Here is a 15274-nt window from a genome sequence, read left to right as displayed (position 1 = left end):
GTACCAAAATTATGCGAAAATATGTATATGTATAATATGTCTACTAAAATCTCACTAATTAAAATTGCTAATCCTTTCAGCTAATCACCTAATCACAATTGCAGCTAATCATTTTACACACACACAGACTTTTTGTCTAATTGCCTAAATATGCTTTTATGTGCCTTTGATTTAACAAACTTGTGCAGCACTTAATTAATATGTGAAATCTTCTTTAGAAACTGCTGGAAGAGGTGCTCGCTGAGAAGGAAAATGTCGAGGATTTGAACGACAACTGCGAGCTACTCATGGAACAAAGCGCCTGCACTCGCATTCGCGATCAAACCATTGAAACTCAAGCCAACTATACTAAATTGTTGACTGCCGCCCAGGGTCTGGTTGCCAAGATTGAGAAGAATCTGTCGGATCACACTGAGTTCCTTAATTACAAGAACGAAATGGATGCGTGGATTGAGAAGGCACAGCAAGTGCTCAATGATTGCACCATTGATGGAAATGCCCAGGCTATTGCCCAAAAAATGGAGACAGTTAACGTAAGTAGCACAAATAACTCTTAAATCTATCACAATTATTATATTCTATCTTTTTCCACTACAGTCTCTGTCCTCGCATCTGCCTGAGGGTCAGCATTTGCTTGCCATGGTGCAGGATGCCTACTCGAAGGCCTCTAACATTACACCCGAGGATAAGCAGGAGAAACTGCGTGATCTGATGACAAAGGTACGTGAGGATTGGGATGCCCTGGGTCTGGCTGTTAAACAGAAGCTCAGCGATTTGAAGCAAGCACAAAACCGCTGGAATGACTTTGCTGTCAACAAAGATAAACTCGACAAGTGGCTGGTCGAAACAGAGAAGACATTGAAGACACCTCCAGAGACCAAGGGCGAGTTGAGTGAGATGAAAACACTCTTGGAACGCTACAAGACACTGTCCAATGAACTCAAGCAGAAGGGCAACGATCTGGAACATCTTATGTCGGAGGCACGCGATCTGGGCACCGAAGTGGATGCTGTGAATCGTCTGCAATCCCGTTGCGATAAACTGAAGAACGATTGTGCTGCATACATCAAGGACTTGGAGCAAGAGATGCTCGACTATAATGCATACCACCAGAGTCTGCAAGATGTAGAGAAATGGTTGCTGCAGATCTCCTTCCAGCTGATGGCACACAATTCTCTCTTCATTTCAAATCGTGAACAAACCCAGGAGCAAATCAAACAGCACGAAGCGCTGCTTGGTGAAATTCAAAAGTATCAGACCAATTTGGATGATCTAAATGCCAAGGGACAGGCGCAAATTAAACGCTATGAACCCTCAACTCGCGAAATACGTCCAACTGTTGAGTCGCAGCTGAAGAACATTCAGGACAGCTATAACTCATTGTTGCAGACATCAGTGCAAATTAAGAATCGTCTCTTGGAGTCGCTTGCTAAGTTCCAGGAGTACGAAGATACGCTGGACAACATTATGCGCAATCTGGAGACCTACGAGCCAATCATTCAAACGGAACTTGATGCCCCGGCTACAAGCTTGGAGTTGGCACAGAATCAACTCAAGTGTGCCCAGGATATGCAGCAAAAGCTGAATAACGAAAAGTCCCGTCTGGCAGCCGCTGTGCAAGCTTGTGAGGCAGCCACAGCGTCGATCAGTCGACCAAGCTCTCCTCTAGAGACAGCTATGCATGCGATACCCGAACGTGAACTGATGGTGCGCGCCAAGCTAGAAGATTTGCTGGATCAGGTGAGTGCCGTAAAAGCTTTAACTTTCAACTTTGAAATAATTTGTAGAACTGCATTAACTTTCCTGCAAGTGCGATAAGTTCTTTAAAAAAAACGCAAGGACTATTTAGATTCCCCAAATTGCTTTAGTTCATTGAGCAAATTGCTTTTTCAAACAAGCCTTTATATTTTATTACAATTAATTTATTTTTATTCAAAAAACCTTGCAAGAGAAATTAGTCTTTTGATATCATCCTTTGTTTGCTAAATTGCTTATTGCCCGAAATTTTACCTTATTTCATATATGTTATTTCGTTTATAAAGTTTACCACAATATATAAGAGACGTATATTAATCATAATTTAATTTGAATGAATTATTGTATCATACAAAAAAATTTATAACCGTTTCAAAATTGCATTTAGTTTGTTGAACTCATTTATTGTTTCCCCAATTGCTAACCAATAAATCTTTATTTTATCTAATTTATTTTTATTAACTTTAATTTTGCTCCTAACCCTGCCAAACTACATCACAACCCCTCAAAAAAAAAAAAAAAAAAAAAAAAAAAAAAAAAAAAAAAACGAACACCGCTCTAACTTTTGTTGCTGCACCGTAACTGTTGTTGTAAAACCGCACTACCACGCCCACTTTTGCTCCTGCCTGTGCTATTCATTTGTTGACCAAAGCCAACGCCAAATACTCAGAGCTCAACGAAGAATGTCGATGAAGATGGTGATGATGTCGATGACGTTGAGCTCAGCGAAGTGAATGAGGCGTTAATGGATCCAATTGCTCACGAGCGTATTACGAACTATCGTCGTATAGTACGCTTGAATAGTGCACACGTGAGCAAGCTGAATGCACTTGTCGCTAAGGTAAGACATTCAGACACTCGACTGGTGGCGGCTCTTGGCTTTAATATTCCGTAATTCAATACTAAACATAATGTTAACATTGACTCGTGTCTCATTCATGCAAATCATTTAATTAATTACGGAATTCCTAAATGTTCTCAGGTGCAATCCCACTTGGGTGGTTTGACTGCATCCGTTAGCGAGCTGGAGCAACAGCAGAAGCAGCGCGCTGAACTGCAGGATTGGGTGAAGAAACAACAAGGCTCAGTCGCCGACTGGCTGATGAGGCCTTGCAAGCTACGCTCTGAGGCCGCACAACAAGAACTGGTGTCTATGAATGATCTGCTCAATTCCATTGGCGATAAGCGTTCCCAGCTTATGCTGGAAATGACGGGATCATGTAAGTTCATTAAAAAAAATGTTGTATTAAAATAAATATATAATTTGTATTATTTACTTTGCAGTGGGTGATGAGGACACCGATCTGGATGATAACATCGATAAGCTGGAATCAGAGCTGATGGACGCCATTGCCAAGAAGCAGGCGGGTCAGAATGTCATCGATGGCTATCGCCAGGGCATGCAGGATGTGCAGAATTGGTTCGATTCATTGATTAAGCGTATGGATGTGCTCGATCGCGGCTCTGGCCTCAATTGTGCCCAGAAGATGGCTGCCATCAATGAGATCAAGAACGAGTATGAATTGCAAGGACATCCCAAGATCCAAGAGCTCAAGGGCAAGGCAGCTCAAGTCGCTGAGGTGATTAGCAACCTAGATGGCCAACAAGTCGAAGAGCAAATGAAATCGTTGGATCGTCGCTTTGCTGATCTTGGCAAGCGTATCGATCGCAAGGCTCAGCTGCTGGATGTGACCAACAAGGGCGTTGATGGCGCTAAGGGTGAAATCGAGCAGCTCCAACTGTGGGTTAAGCAGCAAATCGATGAGCTGCAAGCTCCTGCTGCACTTGGATTCACTCCTAAAGATGCAGAGGCTCGTCAGCAGAAGATTAAGAGCTTAATGAAGGATGCAGAGGCCAAGCAATCGCTTGCCGATGTGCTGGAGAAGCGCATTGCCAACATGCAGCCCGAACTGGAGTCTGCCGAGTACGCACAATTGGAGTCTGCACTGCGTAATCTTAACAGTGAGAATCGCAACTTGTCTGGCGTCCTGAAGGCCGAGCTTGACAAAGCTTTGGAGGCAAGCAAGGCGCGTAAGGCGCTGGAGAATGATTTGGACAAGGCTCGTCAATGGCTAAAATCCAAAATATCCGAAGTGCGCAAATTGCCAGTTTATCATCCATTGACCTCTGCAGAGATTGAGAAGAAAATCCAGGAGAACAAGAAATACGATGATGATGCCAAGCAATTCAATGATAGCGTGCTAAGTGATGTACAGCGTCAAGCGGCCAATATCATGAAGGATTGCGGCGATGCTGACAAGGCGGCGCTTCAAAAGATTCTCGATGAAATCGCAGCTGACTATCAGACACTGAAGGATGAGAGCGGCAAGCGCGGCAAGTCCTTGGATGATCTGCTTCAGGGTCGCAAAGCCTTTGAGGATTCTATGAAGAACATGGGCGATTGGTTAAATGAAATGGAAACCGCCACCGAAGGTGAATTGCGTACCACCAGTTTACCAGTGTTGGAGGAACAGTTGGCGCACTACAAGAAGCTGCTGCAGGACGCCGAGAACAAGGGTGGACTTATCAACGATGTGTCCGAGCAGGGCAAGAGCATCTTGCCCACGCTCAGCAATGCCGACAAGCTAAAGCTCAACGATGACATTAAGAACATGAAGGATCGCTATGCACGCATCAAGCAAACGATTGATGATCGCACTAACACCTTGGGTGATCACATCAAGAAGTACAAGGATGCCAAGAATAGATTGGCTGATTGCAGTCAATTCCTTGGCACCATTCAGCAGCGTTTGCGTGAACTCAATCGTCCGATTGGCTCACGAATTGAGGATGTGCAAGATCTGTTGGGCGCCTATGAAGGCATTCTCAAGGAACTCAAGGACAGCAAGCACAAAATGGGTGACATGCAAATGGATGATCTGCCCGAACTCCAAAGCATTCTGAGCCAACAGGATGACATGATCAAAATGATTGAGGATCAATTGGCGCATCTGCGTCAACTGTTGCTGCTGCGCGAGCAGTTCATTGCTTTGATCAACGAGATTATTGCGTTCATTATGAAGTACACTGATGTCATCATCGATATCGAGAACTCGCCCGACAGCCTGGAGGATAAGATTAACAAGTACGACAATGTGATTGTTAAGATTCAAGAGTGCGAAGGTTTGCTCGCTTCGGCCAACGATAAGGGCCAAAAGATTGCCTCCGAGGGCAATGCTGCGGATAAGAACAGCATTACCGAGCAGCTGCAATCGCTGAAGAATCAATTGCAAAATCTCCGCAAGGCTGTTGAGTCGCAACGCCAGAAGCATCAACTGCAGCTCGAATCCCACAAGAAGATGGCCGCCGAGTTGAGCGATATTCTCGACTGGTTGCACAGCAATGAAGGTGCTGCCAAGTCACGTCCATTGTTGGATCGCGATCCCGAGTCAGTGGAACGTGAACTGCAGAAACATCATGCACTCAGCAAGGAAATTGATGACCATTTGCAGAAGTTCAACAAAATCAACGACAGCGTCAAGACAGAGTTGGGCATGCCCAGCTCTCTGCTGGAGATGCTCTCCGAGGGTCGGTCGCTGGTCGCCTCGCTGCCCCACGAGTTGGAGGAGCGCGAAAAGTACTTGAAGAACAATCGTAATTCGCGTTTGGAGTACATGCAACTTGTGGCCAAATTCAACGATTGGGTCCACGAGGCTGAGCTTCGATTGCAGAACAGCCAGCATGGCATTGACTACGAGCATCTGGTGCATGATCTGGATGAACACAAGATCTTCTTCAGCAACGAGGCACCCATTCGTAATTTGGTGCACAAGCAAATCCAGGAGGCATCCGACAAGATCTGGTCCTCATTGAACAACTACGAGCAATCAGAGCTGTCCGCCGAATTGGCACAGTTCCAGACCAAGTTGGCCAACACATTGGCCAATGCCAAGACCCAGCAAAGTGAGCTCGAAAAGGAAGCGGAACGCTGGCGTGAATACCAACAGTCCATCGATCGCGTCAAGGCCACCATCGAACGCACCAAATTCAGCGATGAGCCTGTACAGAATTTGGCTGGTCTTCACTTTAATATTCAGAAGCTGTCGCATGCCATTGGAAATGTACAGGTGAGTTGACAAGTCAGATATCAATTGATTTTATACCCTAAGTGGATGGCTACTTAGAACTGGGTATTACCGAAATGCATAATATTTTATAAGCAAGAGATTCATTAATAATTTTTGCAAATTTGTTTAATCAGTTATGTAAAACAATAAGAATATTGTGATATTCTCTTTGTCCGCTTATTCAAAGTAGGCAAAATATGCCAAGTTTTGGCATAGTTCGTATATCATTTGCTATAGATTTCAATTTGAAAATTATACAAAAGCCTGCTCTAGGAATAATGAGCTACTAATCCAGTTCTTCTGGTTTCAAGCTGTCAATAGTTTCAGCAAAAAAAGTAGGCTTGAAATGTTAAATTCAAATTTAAGAGACGGAGTTAAGATAACACAACTAGCAAAAAAATATATATCTTAAATTTGGTTCACTTTTACTCAATTTTATTGTCTTACAATTCTGTAACTATAAAAAGACTGCGAGCTTTTTTTAGGACTTAGCTTAGCCTGAGATTTAATTTATTGTCTTTATATGCATATGTAAATATTTATATAGCTCTCTACATTTAAGTTCAAATCTTGGGTATGAGAGAAGACCTGTTTTGCTCAAGTGTGACACATTAACTACTTGAACCGACAAAAAACTGGAAAGCAAAGCGAGAAATATGTATCTACAAGTTTTTTTGAGAATGTATCCACAGTCGCGATTACTTTTACCCAGAGTGCAATACGATTTGCCGGCCGGTAAAAGCAATGCTTGACTTGACTCTTCCAACATATGCTCTTAGCACACTCACTCTCGCTCTTTATTTTTTTCGGTAGTGTACTCTTTCAATAGTGTGTGCGCGACATAGTTGTTTACTTTCATATTTATGTCTCTCCGTCTGTTACCTTGAAAACTTATTAATGAGTTCAACTATTAACCTGCACTTGACTGTCTTATCATCGACTAACAAACATCGCTAAAGCCAGACAGAAGGCATAGCACGCATTTACGAGTGTTTGATGCTCACTATAATCCCAGCTGATGTTGTTGCTGTTTTTTGTTGTCATTGAGTTAGGCTCATGACATCATCAGGGGCGGCTACAGTCGCTAAACTACAGAGTATAACCAGTTTGCGAGGGATGCGCAATCAAAGTGGCGTTTCTAGCTAATATTTTGGTTTAGTTTCCAAGTAAAAGTTTTCAAGTAACGAGGTAATTAAATTGGTATTACTATAAATTCATCGTATCGGTTTTTAGTTGATAATAATTTAAGTCGTTTATTACCTCATTTGATAAGATAATGCGAGTTGCTGAGTCTACTTGTTTGATTTTTTATTAGTAGTAACACTGAAGGGTGGATAATTTGCACAGGAACTTTGTTAGGTATTAAGAATGTCTTCGTAGATTTTTAATTTAACAGAAAAAGTTTATTATTCTTTAAAAAGAACCTACAGTACTTTATTTTAGCTTTAATTAATTGAAAGTCATGAATTTCAAGGTCGTTTTAATTTATAGAGAAACACTGTTTTCAATTTTTCGAAAATTATTCTGATTGGCGATAATTCTTTATTGTGCCGAATTAAATTATTCAAAATCTGAGTGTATCTTGAGTGTTTACTCCGCTTGGATCATTTTCATGTCCAAACTTTTACTATCCACAGTTTTGTTTATTTCGTTTTCGTGTTGTGAATACACAATGGTAACTTGAGTTTTGAAGGTCTGTTCTGCCATCCCTCGACATTGTCACATTGTAACAGCAACAAACACATGTTTAGCAGCTTTTTTTGTGTTGACCGAGCGAGCTGAGTGTAAGTTGAGCGAGCTTTAAGAGCGAGCTTCGTCTCACGTTGCGGTGCTCTCAGCGCACAGCTGATTTGTTGTTGCAGGGCTTGTGCCGGCTTGTGGCACAGCCAATTGTGTTAGTGACGGCGGTGGCGTATACGTGATATTGCCCATGTGTTGGTGCAAAGTATGACGTTTGTCATGAGCACAACAAAAAAAATTCGCCGCTCTCGCTCTTCTTATATGTACGGCCCACGCCTTTGCCTACGCCCACCCGATACACTGACCCCCTCAGCCGAAAAGTGTTACCATGTGGTGGCAAAAACGTGTTCAGCAAACAAAACCGACAATACCGACACTCGGCGCTCTCTTTGCTGGTTGTTTTTCGCCGCTCTTTACGCTCAGAGTAACTCGCTGGCGACAAAAGTGTCTCTCTTGGTTGGGTGTTCTAACTCATGCTTTGGGCACTGGCACTGCCGTGTGAGGAGGCTTTTTGTGAAATTCACTTCTAGTTGAGACGTTTATCTGTGCGGTTGTCAGACCTTATTTTTTGTTCGTATTATGCGGTCTATATAGTGACGAAACCAGCGACAAAGCAAAATAAAATTTAAAAACAAACAGCGAGAAGCAAATAAGAGAAAAGAAACTAGTGTTATTTTGTGTCGTGCGGAGAAGCTTTGTTATATTTGAATTACCCGTTTCGTTTGCCGTTTCAAACTTACATATATACATATTTATATATATATACGATGTGTGTACCATGTGCTTGAAAAGCGCAAATTGAGAAAAGAAGAAGCAGAAGCAGACGACAGCAATCGAATTTAAAGCTAACGTCATCAACAATAAAAAATAGAAGAAGCAGGAAATCTATTAAAGAAATCTATGTACATCGTTTTGTACAGAAAAGCAACAACACAAAAAGAAAAAGATACATTTTTTAAGTGCTACAATTAGCAAGTGCTGCGGTCGAAGATACACTCACCAGCGTGTGTCTGTGTGTGTGTCTGCGTGCTTAAACGTGTGAGTGCGTGTGCGTTTCCACTTTAGGTAAGCTTCGGCAGCTTGTGCCACACACGCATATGTCAAAGTTGAACAACAAAAAGAAAAATGTTAGAAATAATGAAAAATGTGTCAAGTGAAACGCAGACGGCGTTGTCGAAATAACTCAAAAATACACTAAAAAAAAAAAAAAAAAGACAAAACAAATAAACGAACCTACAGATAGGCAGTGTACTCGATACTCAATTTATATATTTAATTTGTAATACCTATACATAAACAAAAACATATATGCATACTTGCACTTGCATCAAAGTGCAACAATATTATTTGTACAAAAATTTAACGTTTTTCTCGTTGCCTTGCGCTGTCGTTGTTGTTGTTTGCAGAGCCAAAACAGCGATCTATCGCTTGTGAACCAGCAGGCACAATCCCTGATAAGGCAAGCCGACGCCCGCAATCGTCAATTGATTGAGCAGGATAACGCGAATTTGAATCGCAGCTGGCAGGATCTGGTGCGTAGCCTGGAACAGCGACGTGACAATCTGCAACAGTTGGCCGAGCATTGGGATACATTTGAGAATAGCCTGCACGACTGGGAGAAGGCATTAGGACGTTTGGCCGATAAGTTCCGCAATGTCGACCCAACTGTAAGGTCCCGACGTCATTTGGAAGATACAAAGAATGCCATTCAGGTGAGTTCAGCCAATACAATACAATAGTATGTAAAATGTTGTGCTTTATACAATCGCATCCGTAATTTACATAATCTTGAAGCATTAGCTTTACCACTATTTAGGGCCTATGAGCTCATGGACAGACTTAATTGATTTATTGTTGTTGTAGTTTGCTGCCGCATATACGAAATACAAAATTTCATTCATTTATTTAGCAGTTGACCACCCCCAAACCTCGATTTTGTTTCTGCTAATGTCAAACTATGTGTGCGTTTCATATATAGGCAGACTTACATATATAATACATATATATACTTGCATAGTATATCAACAATGTTACGCCGCCGTCAAGTTCATGGTCATCGACGAATTGACTCAGAGCTTCCGCTCTCTCTATCTCTCTCTCTCTCTATCTGTCTCTTTGACGCTCTCTTGGGCGCTCCTCTCGGTCATGATACAATTATAGAAGGTAGTGCCGTCGGAAAAAGCTGTCCGACTTTAAACAAAACAATGAGTGCGAGTGAAAGAGTCTCAGCACAGCAGTGTGAGCGAGACGACAATGAAATGCGCATTAACCCTTTGACGATGCAATTAATATTTACATATTTTGAAGCTGATATTAATGTCTCTTTAACATATTTTTAAAATGTAAATTGTTTACGAACAATATTAATAATATATATGAGAATTCTCTAATTCTCTAAATGTTTTAATTCTAACCGTGTCTACGGCATACATTGCAAAATGTCATTTTGCGCAAGGGTTAATTGCAGAAAAAAATTCGTCCGCAGACAACCTCTTGCGTCGAAATACGAATGCGTACTGACGGAAGCTTTTTCCGACGGCACTACCTTCTATAATTGTATCATGCTCTCGGTCTCTCTTTGATGGCGAGCTTTAGCAGCTGTCCAAACTGCTGTTAATGATTGGCACAAAACGAACAACAAAAATGTAAAAAACAAAAGTCAACAAATTCTTGACTTTCGGTTTCTACCACTTTTGTTTTTAGGCTTAGTTTAACAAATAGCAACAATTTCAACAATTTTAATCGCTATACTTCTCTAGTATACTACATATTTAAATTGTCATTTATCGCTTTATTATACAATGCGGCATCTCCGACGCTCATTTGTTATTGCAATCAACCCGCAAATCAACTGATTTCTTGTTGTTATTATTTATTGTTTTTGCATGACCTCATAGCTAGCGATAATTGTTGATTGTGTTCGATTGCGATTTGAAGAGAAACACACACAAACTTATCAGTTTTTGAAGCTAATTTTAGCGTCATGTTATTAAAAGAATTAGTGTCTGCGGCAGCATAATTATTATTTTCTTAAACAATTACACTATATTACACTCTGTAATTGTGGAAAATAGGTTAGTAGAACTCTTCAATATCGAAAATTACTTCTTTACCAGTAAATTCCCGTTTCAGCCCGAATAAATGAATGAATATAAATTAATATTGCTTGCAGTAATTGCCTTTGTAATTTCGAATTGAAATCAATTTGAATGAAGCCAAGTTCAGTCCATAAATGCCTAAGCCTGGTCAAGTATTATTAAATATTAACGATGTTGTCATCCATAAAAAGCTTTCAATGGTCGAAACAAAACAACAATTTATCCTAGTCGAAAATGTTTGTTTAACGAATATTTTAAAAGTTTTTTTTTTGTATTTTGTTCAGCGCAAATATTTATTGTTGTCTATAGGTTTTCCTCTTACTTATAAAACCCCATTCGAAATGTTGCCTTAAAGTCGAGTCAACGTTTTTGGTGTTGACCTTCGTGAGTTTCGAGCGGCCCCAAAAAAATACAAACTGGAATCGAATTAAAAATGCCGAGAAAATTTGTGTTTTTTTCTGGTTTTGTTTTGCTTTGTTGTTTAAAGCTTTGATCGATTGGCAAAAGCAAAAACGTGACTGACAAATTGCTGTAAATTTGGTATTAATGTTGTTGTTTTGTTATGTGTCTCTTTAGGAACTGCGTGAGGAATCAAATGAACTTAAATCATCACATAAAGAAATCGAGGCGCTCTCAAAATCCATCCTCACATTCCTTGGGGAAGTACACAAACCCTCGGCGGAGGCCATACAGGCCAAAGTGGATAAGTTAGTTGAACAGCAATCAAAGTGAGTACTACTCTGCCCCCCATTAAAATGCCACATATTAGATAAACAATTCATTCAATTCCATACTAAAGAAACTCAACAAGTGCTCGTATGACTGTATATATAAATATATGAACAGTGTTTAACTGTGCGTGACGTTAACTTAAATTTGCTCAACAAAAAAAAAAGAATAAAAATCAAAATAGAATTTAACGCCGGAAATCGAATTCGCTACATGTTGTATAATTGATTTGCATTTAATGGAAATTTATGTGGTTAAATTAACTAGTTTGTTTCATTGATCGTCGTTCGTCGGTCAATTAAACGGGTTCCACATGAAGTTCCGAGTTATATACAAATCATTTATCAACAGTTGCAACTTCTTATGTCAACTCTGGCTGAGAATATCGCTGTGACATCAGTGGAACTCTTTTTTTTTATACACTCAACTCGGCTCAACTCATTTAAGCTCAGCTCTTGAAATTCCATGCCGAAACTCACGTCAAAACCTGACGTCATTCCAACGGTTACGCTCCGGTAATGGTTACATAAGCCGACTTTTCTATGTATAGCTTCCAAACTGCGCAACATAATAAAAACCTGAAAAATTCTAAGAATAGTAAATCATTAAATTTTCAAGACCTTACTGCACTGAACAAACAGTCTGTGCTGAAAGTATTCTTCGCATTCGTATTGTTACCAAACGCATATCAACATCTGATACAAAAGTCGGGGCATACCCAATGTCTCTGGTAACTGTGCCAAATCGTTGGCCTTATCAGTTTGACTGCCTTAAAGGCAGCTACGTACGATAATAGAAAAATGTATCCCACACTCCCAATAGCATTTCATATGAGTGTGTGTGTGTTGATAAGCGCCGACAACAAAAATGAAAGAAACAAAAAGAATTCAAATCAATGTGAATTGTTTTTGTTCTTTTTTTTTGCGGAAATTCTTTTGTATGGCGCTTGACGCAAAAACAACATGAGAAACGCTGCCAATTTGCCAATTCGTTTTGGCATTTGACAAACGTTTATACATTTAACTTATTTGTTGTTGACCATTAAAAACGCAGCAACATATTCTCGGCAACATTATTGCTGGCAACATTTTAACAGCTCGTTAACAGCGACGTAATTTCACCACAGCAGACACGTCTGTTATTGGAACGTCTGCCGGCGATCACGTAAACATTTGTCTTGGCACGGCGGAGAAAGAACAGAAAGAAAATGGTTGAAAGAAAAAACAAGAAAAAAATAAGAAAATGAAATGAAAACATGCCGCGGCCTTTCTTAATGCAGCACTGACACAATTTTCACCCAAGACATGTGTTATGACTATTCACAGCATCAACGTCAGTTTTTTTTTATTTTATTTTTATACACATTTTGTTTCATCCGGCTATTTGCCTGACAGCCGCAATCGCGATCTGCCTCGTCTTTGCCTGCTTGTGTGTGTTTATGAAAAACGAGACCAGCAGCTGTTATTTTCTTTTTATTTTTTCTTCAATAGTTGTTCCCCAAAAGTCTTGTGACGTTTTCGGCTCGTTACACATGCACAACAAGCAGACAACAACAACACACCAATAAGATCTATTTTATTGCGCTACAGATTACCAAATCTTTTTATTTACTTTGATATCGTATTGGATTACATGCGTAATAGCTTTTTAAATGAAGGGGTTAATTGGGAGGATTTAAGCAAATGATTGAATGACAGATGGATTATTTCTATATACATGTGCACATTATATTTACAACTTTTAGGTTTAGTTTTGGTCCAGCTGTTGCCTATTTTCAATTAACAGTAATGCATTTTACGACCATGCCAATGGCAGACTTCTAAAGACATAAATCTGTTGCGTAAAGCAGCTGCAATCTGTAACAGAAAAGTACTTAAATTTGATTACTTAACGTACTTAAAATCAACTATTATCATCAATCACTCTGTTTCTGTTTATATTGAGTGTGAAAATGGGTATACGCAATTTTAGTTTTATTCGCACAAAAGAGGCATTGACAATGCCATCATCGAACCAAAAAATGATCTAATACCCCGAATGCTGTGTCATCGACAATTATACACCGCATACATATATTCCTTCAACTGCGACGCAAAAATTTAAATGCAATTTATACTTGAGATTTACTTTTTCGTATGGCAAACATGCAAGAATCTAATCAACATTTGGTTCGCATTCGAAAAAAAAAATTAAATACTTAAAATTTGTTTTGCGTAAGCCTTTTGGATTTGAAAAGTATTTCCATGTATTTCGGGGGAATTAAATAATTTATTAATAATATATGTAGATAACAATTAACTTCAATGAGCTTTATTTATTTCTGAATTATACGTAATACTTTTAAAAATAGCTAGCGGCCTAATGTAAATACGTATACTCGACTTGAGAATACTCTGCGTATGATTGATTTATTCGAGAAACAAACTTGATAGCGTTACGTTCAATATAATTGAATTCAATTGACGCTTCCCAAAGTTGTTGTGCTCTCTCTCTCGGTATGACTACAGACTATAAACAACAACCTAACAAAACAGCCAACACAATTATTGAAAAAGTAAACAAAAATCGTGCTGCTGACTTCATTCGCATTGTGCGAAAAAATGTGCAAAAAAAGTAAAGGCAAAATTCACATACATAAAAACTATATGCACAGGGTATTAAGATAAGCGCCAAACGAATTTGCCACAAATACTTCATAATTATTTCAGCTCCACAAACAAGCTAACGACAACGACAAAAAATCAAAGTAAAGGCGAATTATAAAGCTGCTCTCGGCATCTGCATTGACAGTTTGTCAACTTTTTTTGCATAAAAAAATTCAAGAGAAAACAATCGAAAACAACAACGGCAGCGGCAAGGCATGCCAAAACAACAACAATTAAGGCAAAAACTTTGCCCAAATGAGGTAATCGCGTAATTATAAATTTATTTTTCGCCTTGAATGGCGCTCACACTGTTAAGCAGTTGCTGCTGCTGTTATTGCCTAACAGGGCGCTGTTAAAGCTGTCTGATGAGTTGCTGTTGTTCCAATGCCATTCCATTTCAAAGGCAAACAACTGTCGCTGTCGCTCTCTTAGTAAAATTGATTGCTCACGTATGTGTGTGTGTGCGTGTGTGTGAATATATGCCGGCTTCTTGTTGCGTTATCTAAACCGGCAAACTGAATGTTGTTGCTGCCTTTATCACACACTTTCCAACCATGCAACATTTGCTTGTTGCGTGCGAAAAAATGTGCTCATCAATTGCAATTCGCAAAAATAGTATATTGGGATTTATTTTGACTTTTGTTTTTTTGGGTGATTTTTGCGGCATATTTGTCAGCTGAAGTCAACGGCGAATTTGTTCGGTTAATGAGTAAGACAAATGCTTTGCCGTTTGCCTCATTTTCAATGCCAAGCGCATATGCAAACTTTTAATAATAATAATTTTTAGTGCTTCGACCGTTGCTGCTCTGTTGCTTGCCTTTCTCTTTCACTCTCGCCCAGCACACACTTTGTAATATGTTAATGATGTGTGTGTGTGCGATTGTGTGTGCGCTTTGTTGTATCTGACTGTGGTGAGTTGCGGTAGCAGTTTTCGTTCTTTTATTTCCGTCTCGCGTTCCGCTGTTAACGATCACCTCACCTCTCGCACTCTTTGCCTCTTCTTGTGTGCGCTCACTTCACCTCGACAGCGGCGCAGCGCAGCGCTGCTGAAACGACGGAGGCAAAGTGAAACACACTTTTTGGCAACTTTTTCGCGCTGAGAATATTTTAGTTTTTATTTAGAGTTAGTTGCAAGCGGACGTGTTTTTTATAACTGGATGGCTGGAAACTAAATACGAAGAAGCGAACGCCCGCCCGAGCATTAAATATATATATAGACGCATATTTTTAAATTCAAATA

At 39.9% G+C, this 15274-nt stretch overlaps 1 protein-coding gene across 23 annotated transcripts in view; it reads left to right on the top strand.

Annotated features, from left to right (window-relative positions):
• LOC117563755 (muscle-specific protein 300 kDa) overlaps positions 1 to 15274 on the top strand; it is a 117043-nt gene that overhangs the window by 49969 nt on the left and 51800 nt on the right. For 19 of the 23 annotated variants that reach the window (XM_052003292.1, XM_052003295.1, XM_052003293.1 and 16 more), the window contains 7 exons: positions 219 to 533; positions 598 to 1740; positions 2408 to 2596; positions 2738 to 2975; positions 3040 to 5822; positions 8969 to 9274; positions 11237 to 11388. In XM_052003292.1, coding sequence (XP_051859252.1) covers positions 219 to 533; positions 598 to 1740; positions 2408 to 2596; positions 2738 to 2975; positions 3040 to 5822; positions 8969 to 9274; positions 11237 to 11388 — 5126 coding nt within the window. The remainder of the gene's footprint in view (positions 1 to 218; positions 534 to 597; positions 1741 to 2407; positions 2597 to 2737; positions 2976 to 3039; positions 5823 to 8968; positions 9275 to 11236; positions 11389 to 15274) is intronic. The other 4 variants (XM_034242243.2, XM_034242260.2, XM_052003291.1 and 1 more) reach the window with 1 other exon arrangement.

This window comes from Drosophila albomicans, chromosome 2L (assembly GCF_009650485.2).
Source record: "Drosophila albomicans strain 15112-1751.03 chromosome 2L, ASM965048v2, whole genome shotgun sequence".
In the NCBI taxonomy this organism is placed as follows: domain Eukaryota; kingdom Metazoa; phylum Arthropoda; class Insecta; order Diptera; family Drosophilidae; genus Drosophila; species Drosophila albomicans.
The sequence above is the reverse complement of the archived record's forward strand: the minus strand, read 5'-3'. Positions and strand labels throughout refer to the sequence as shown.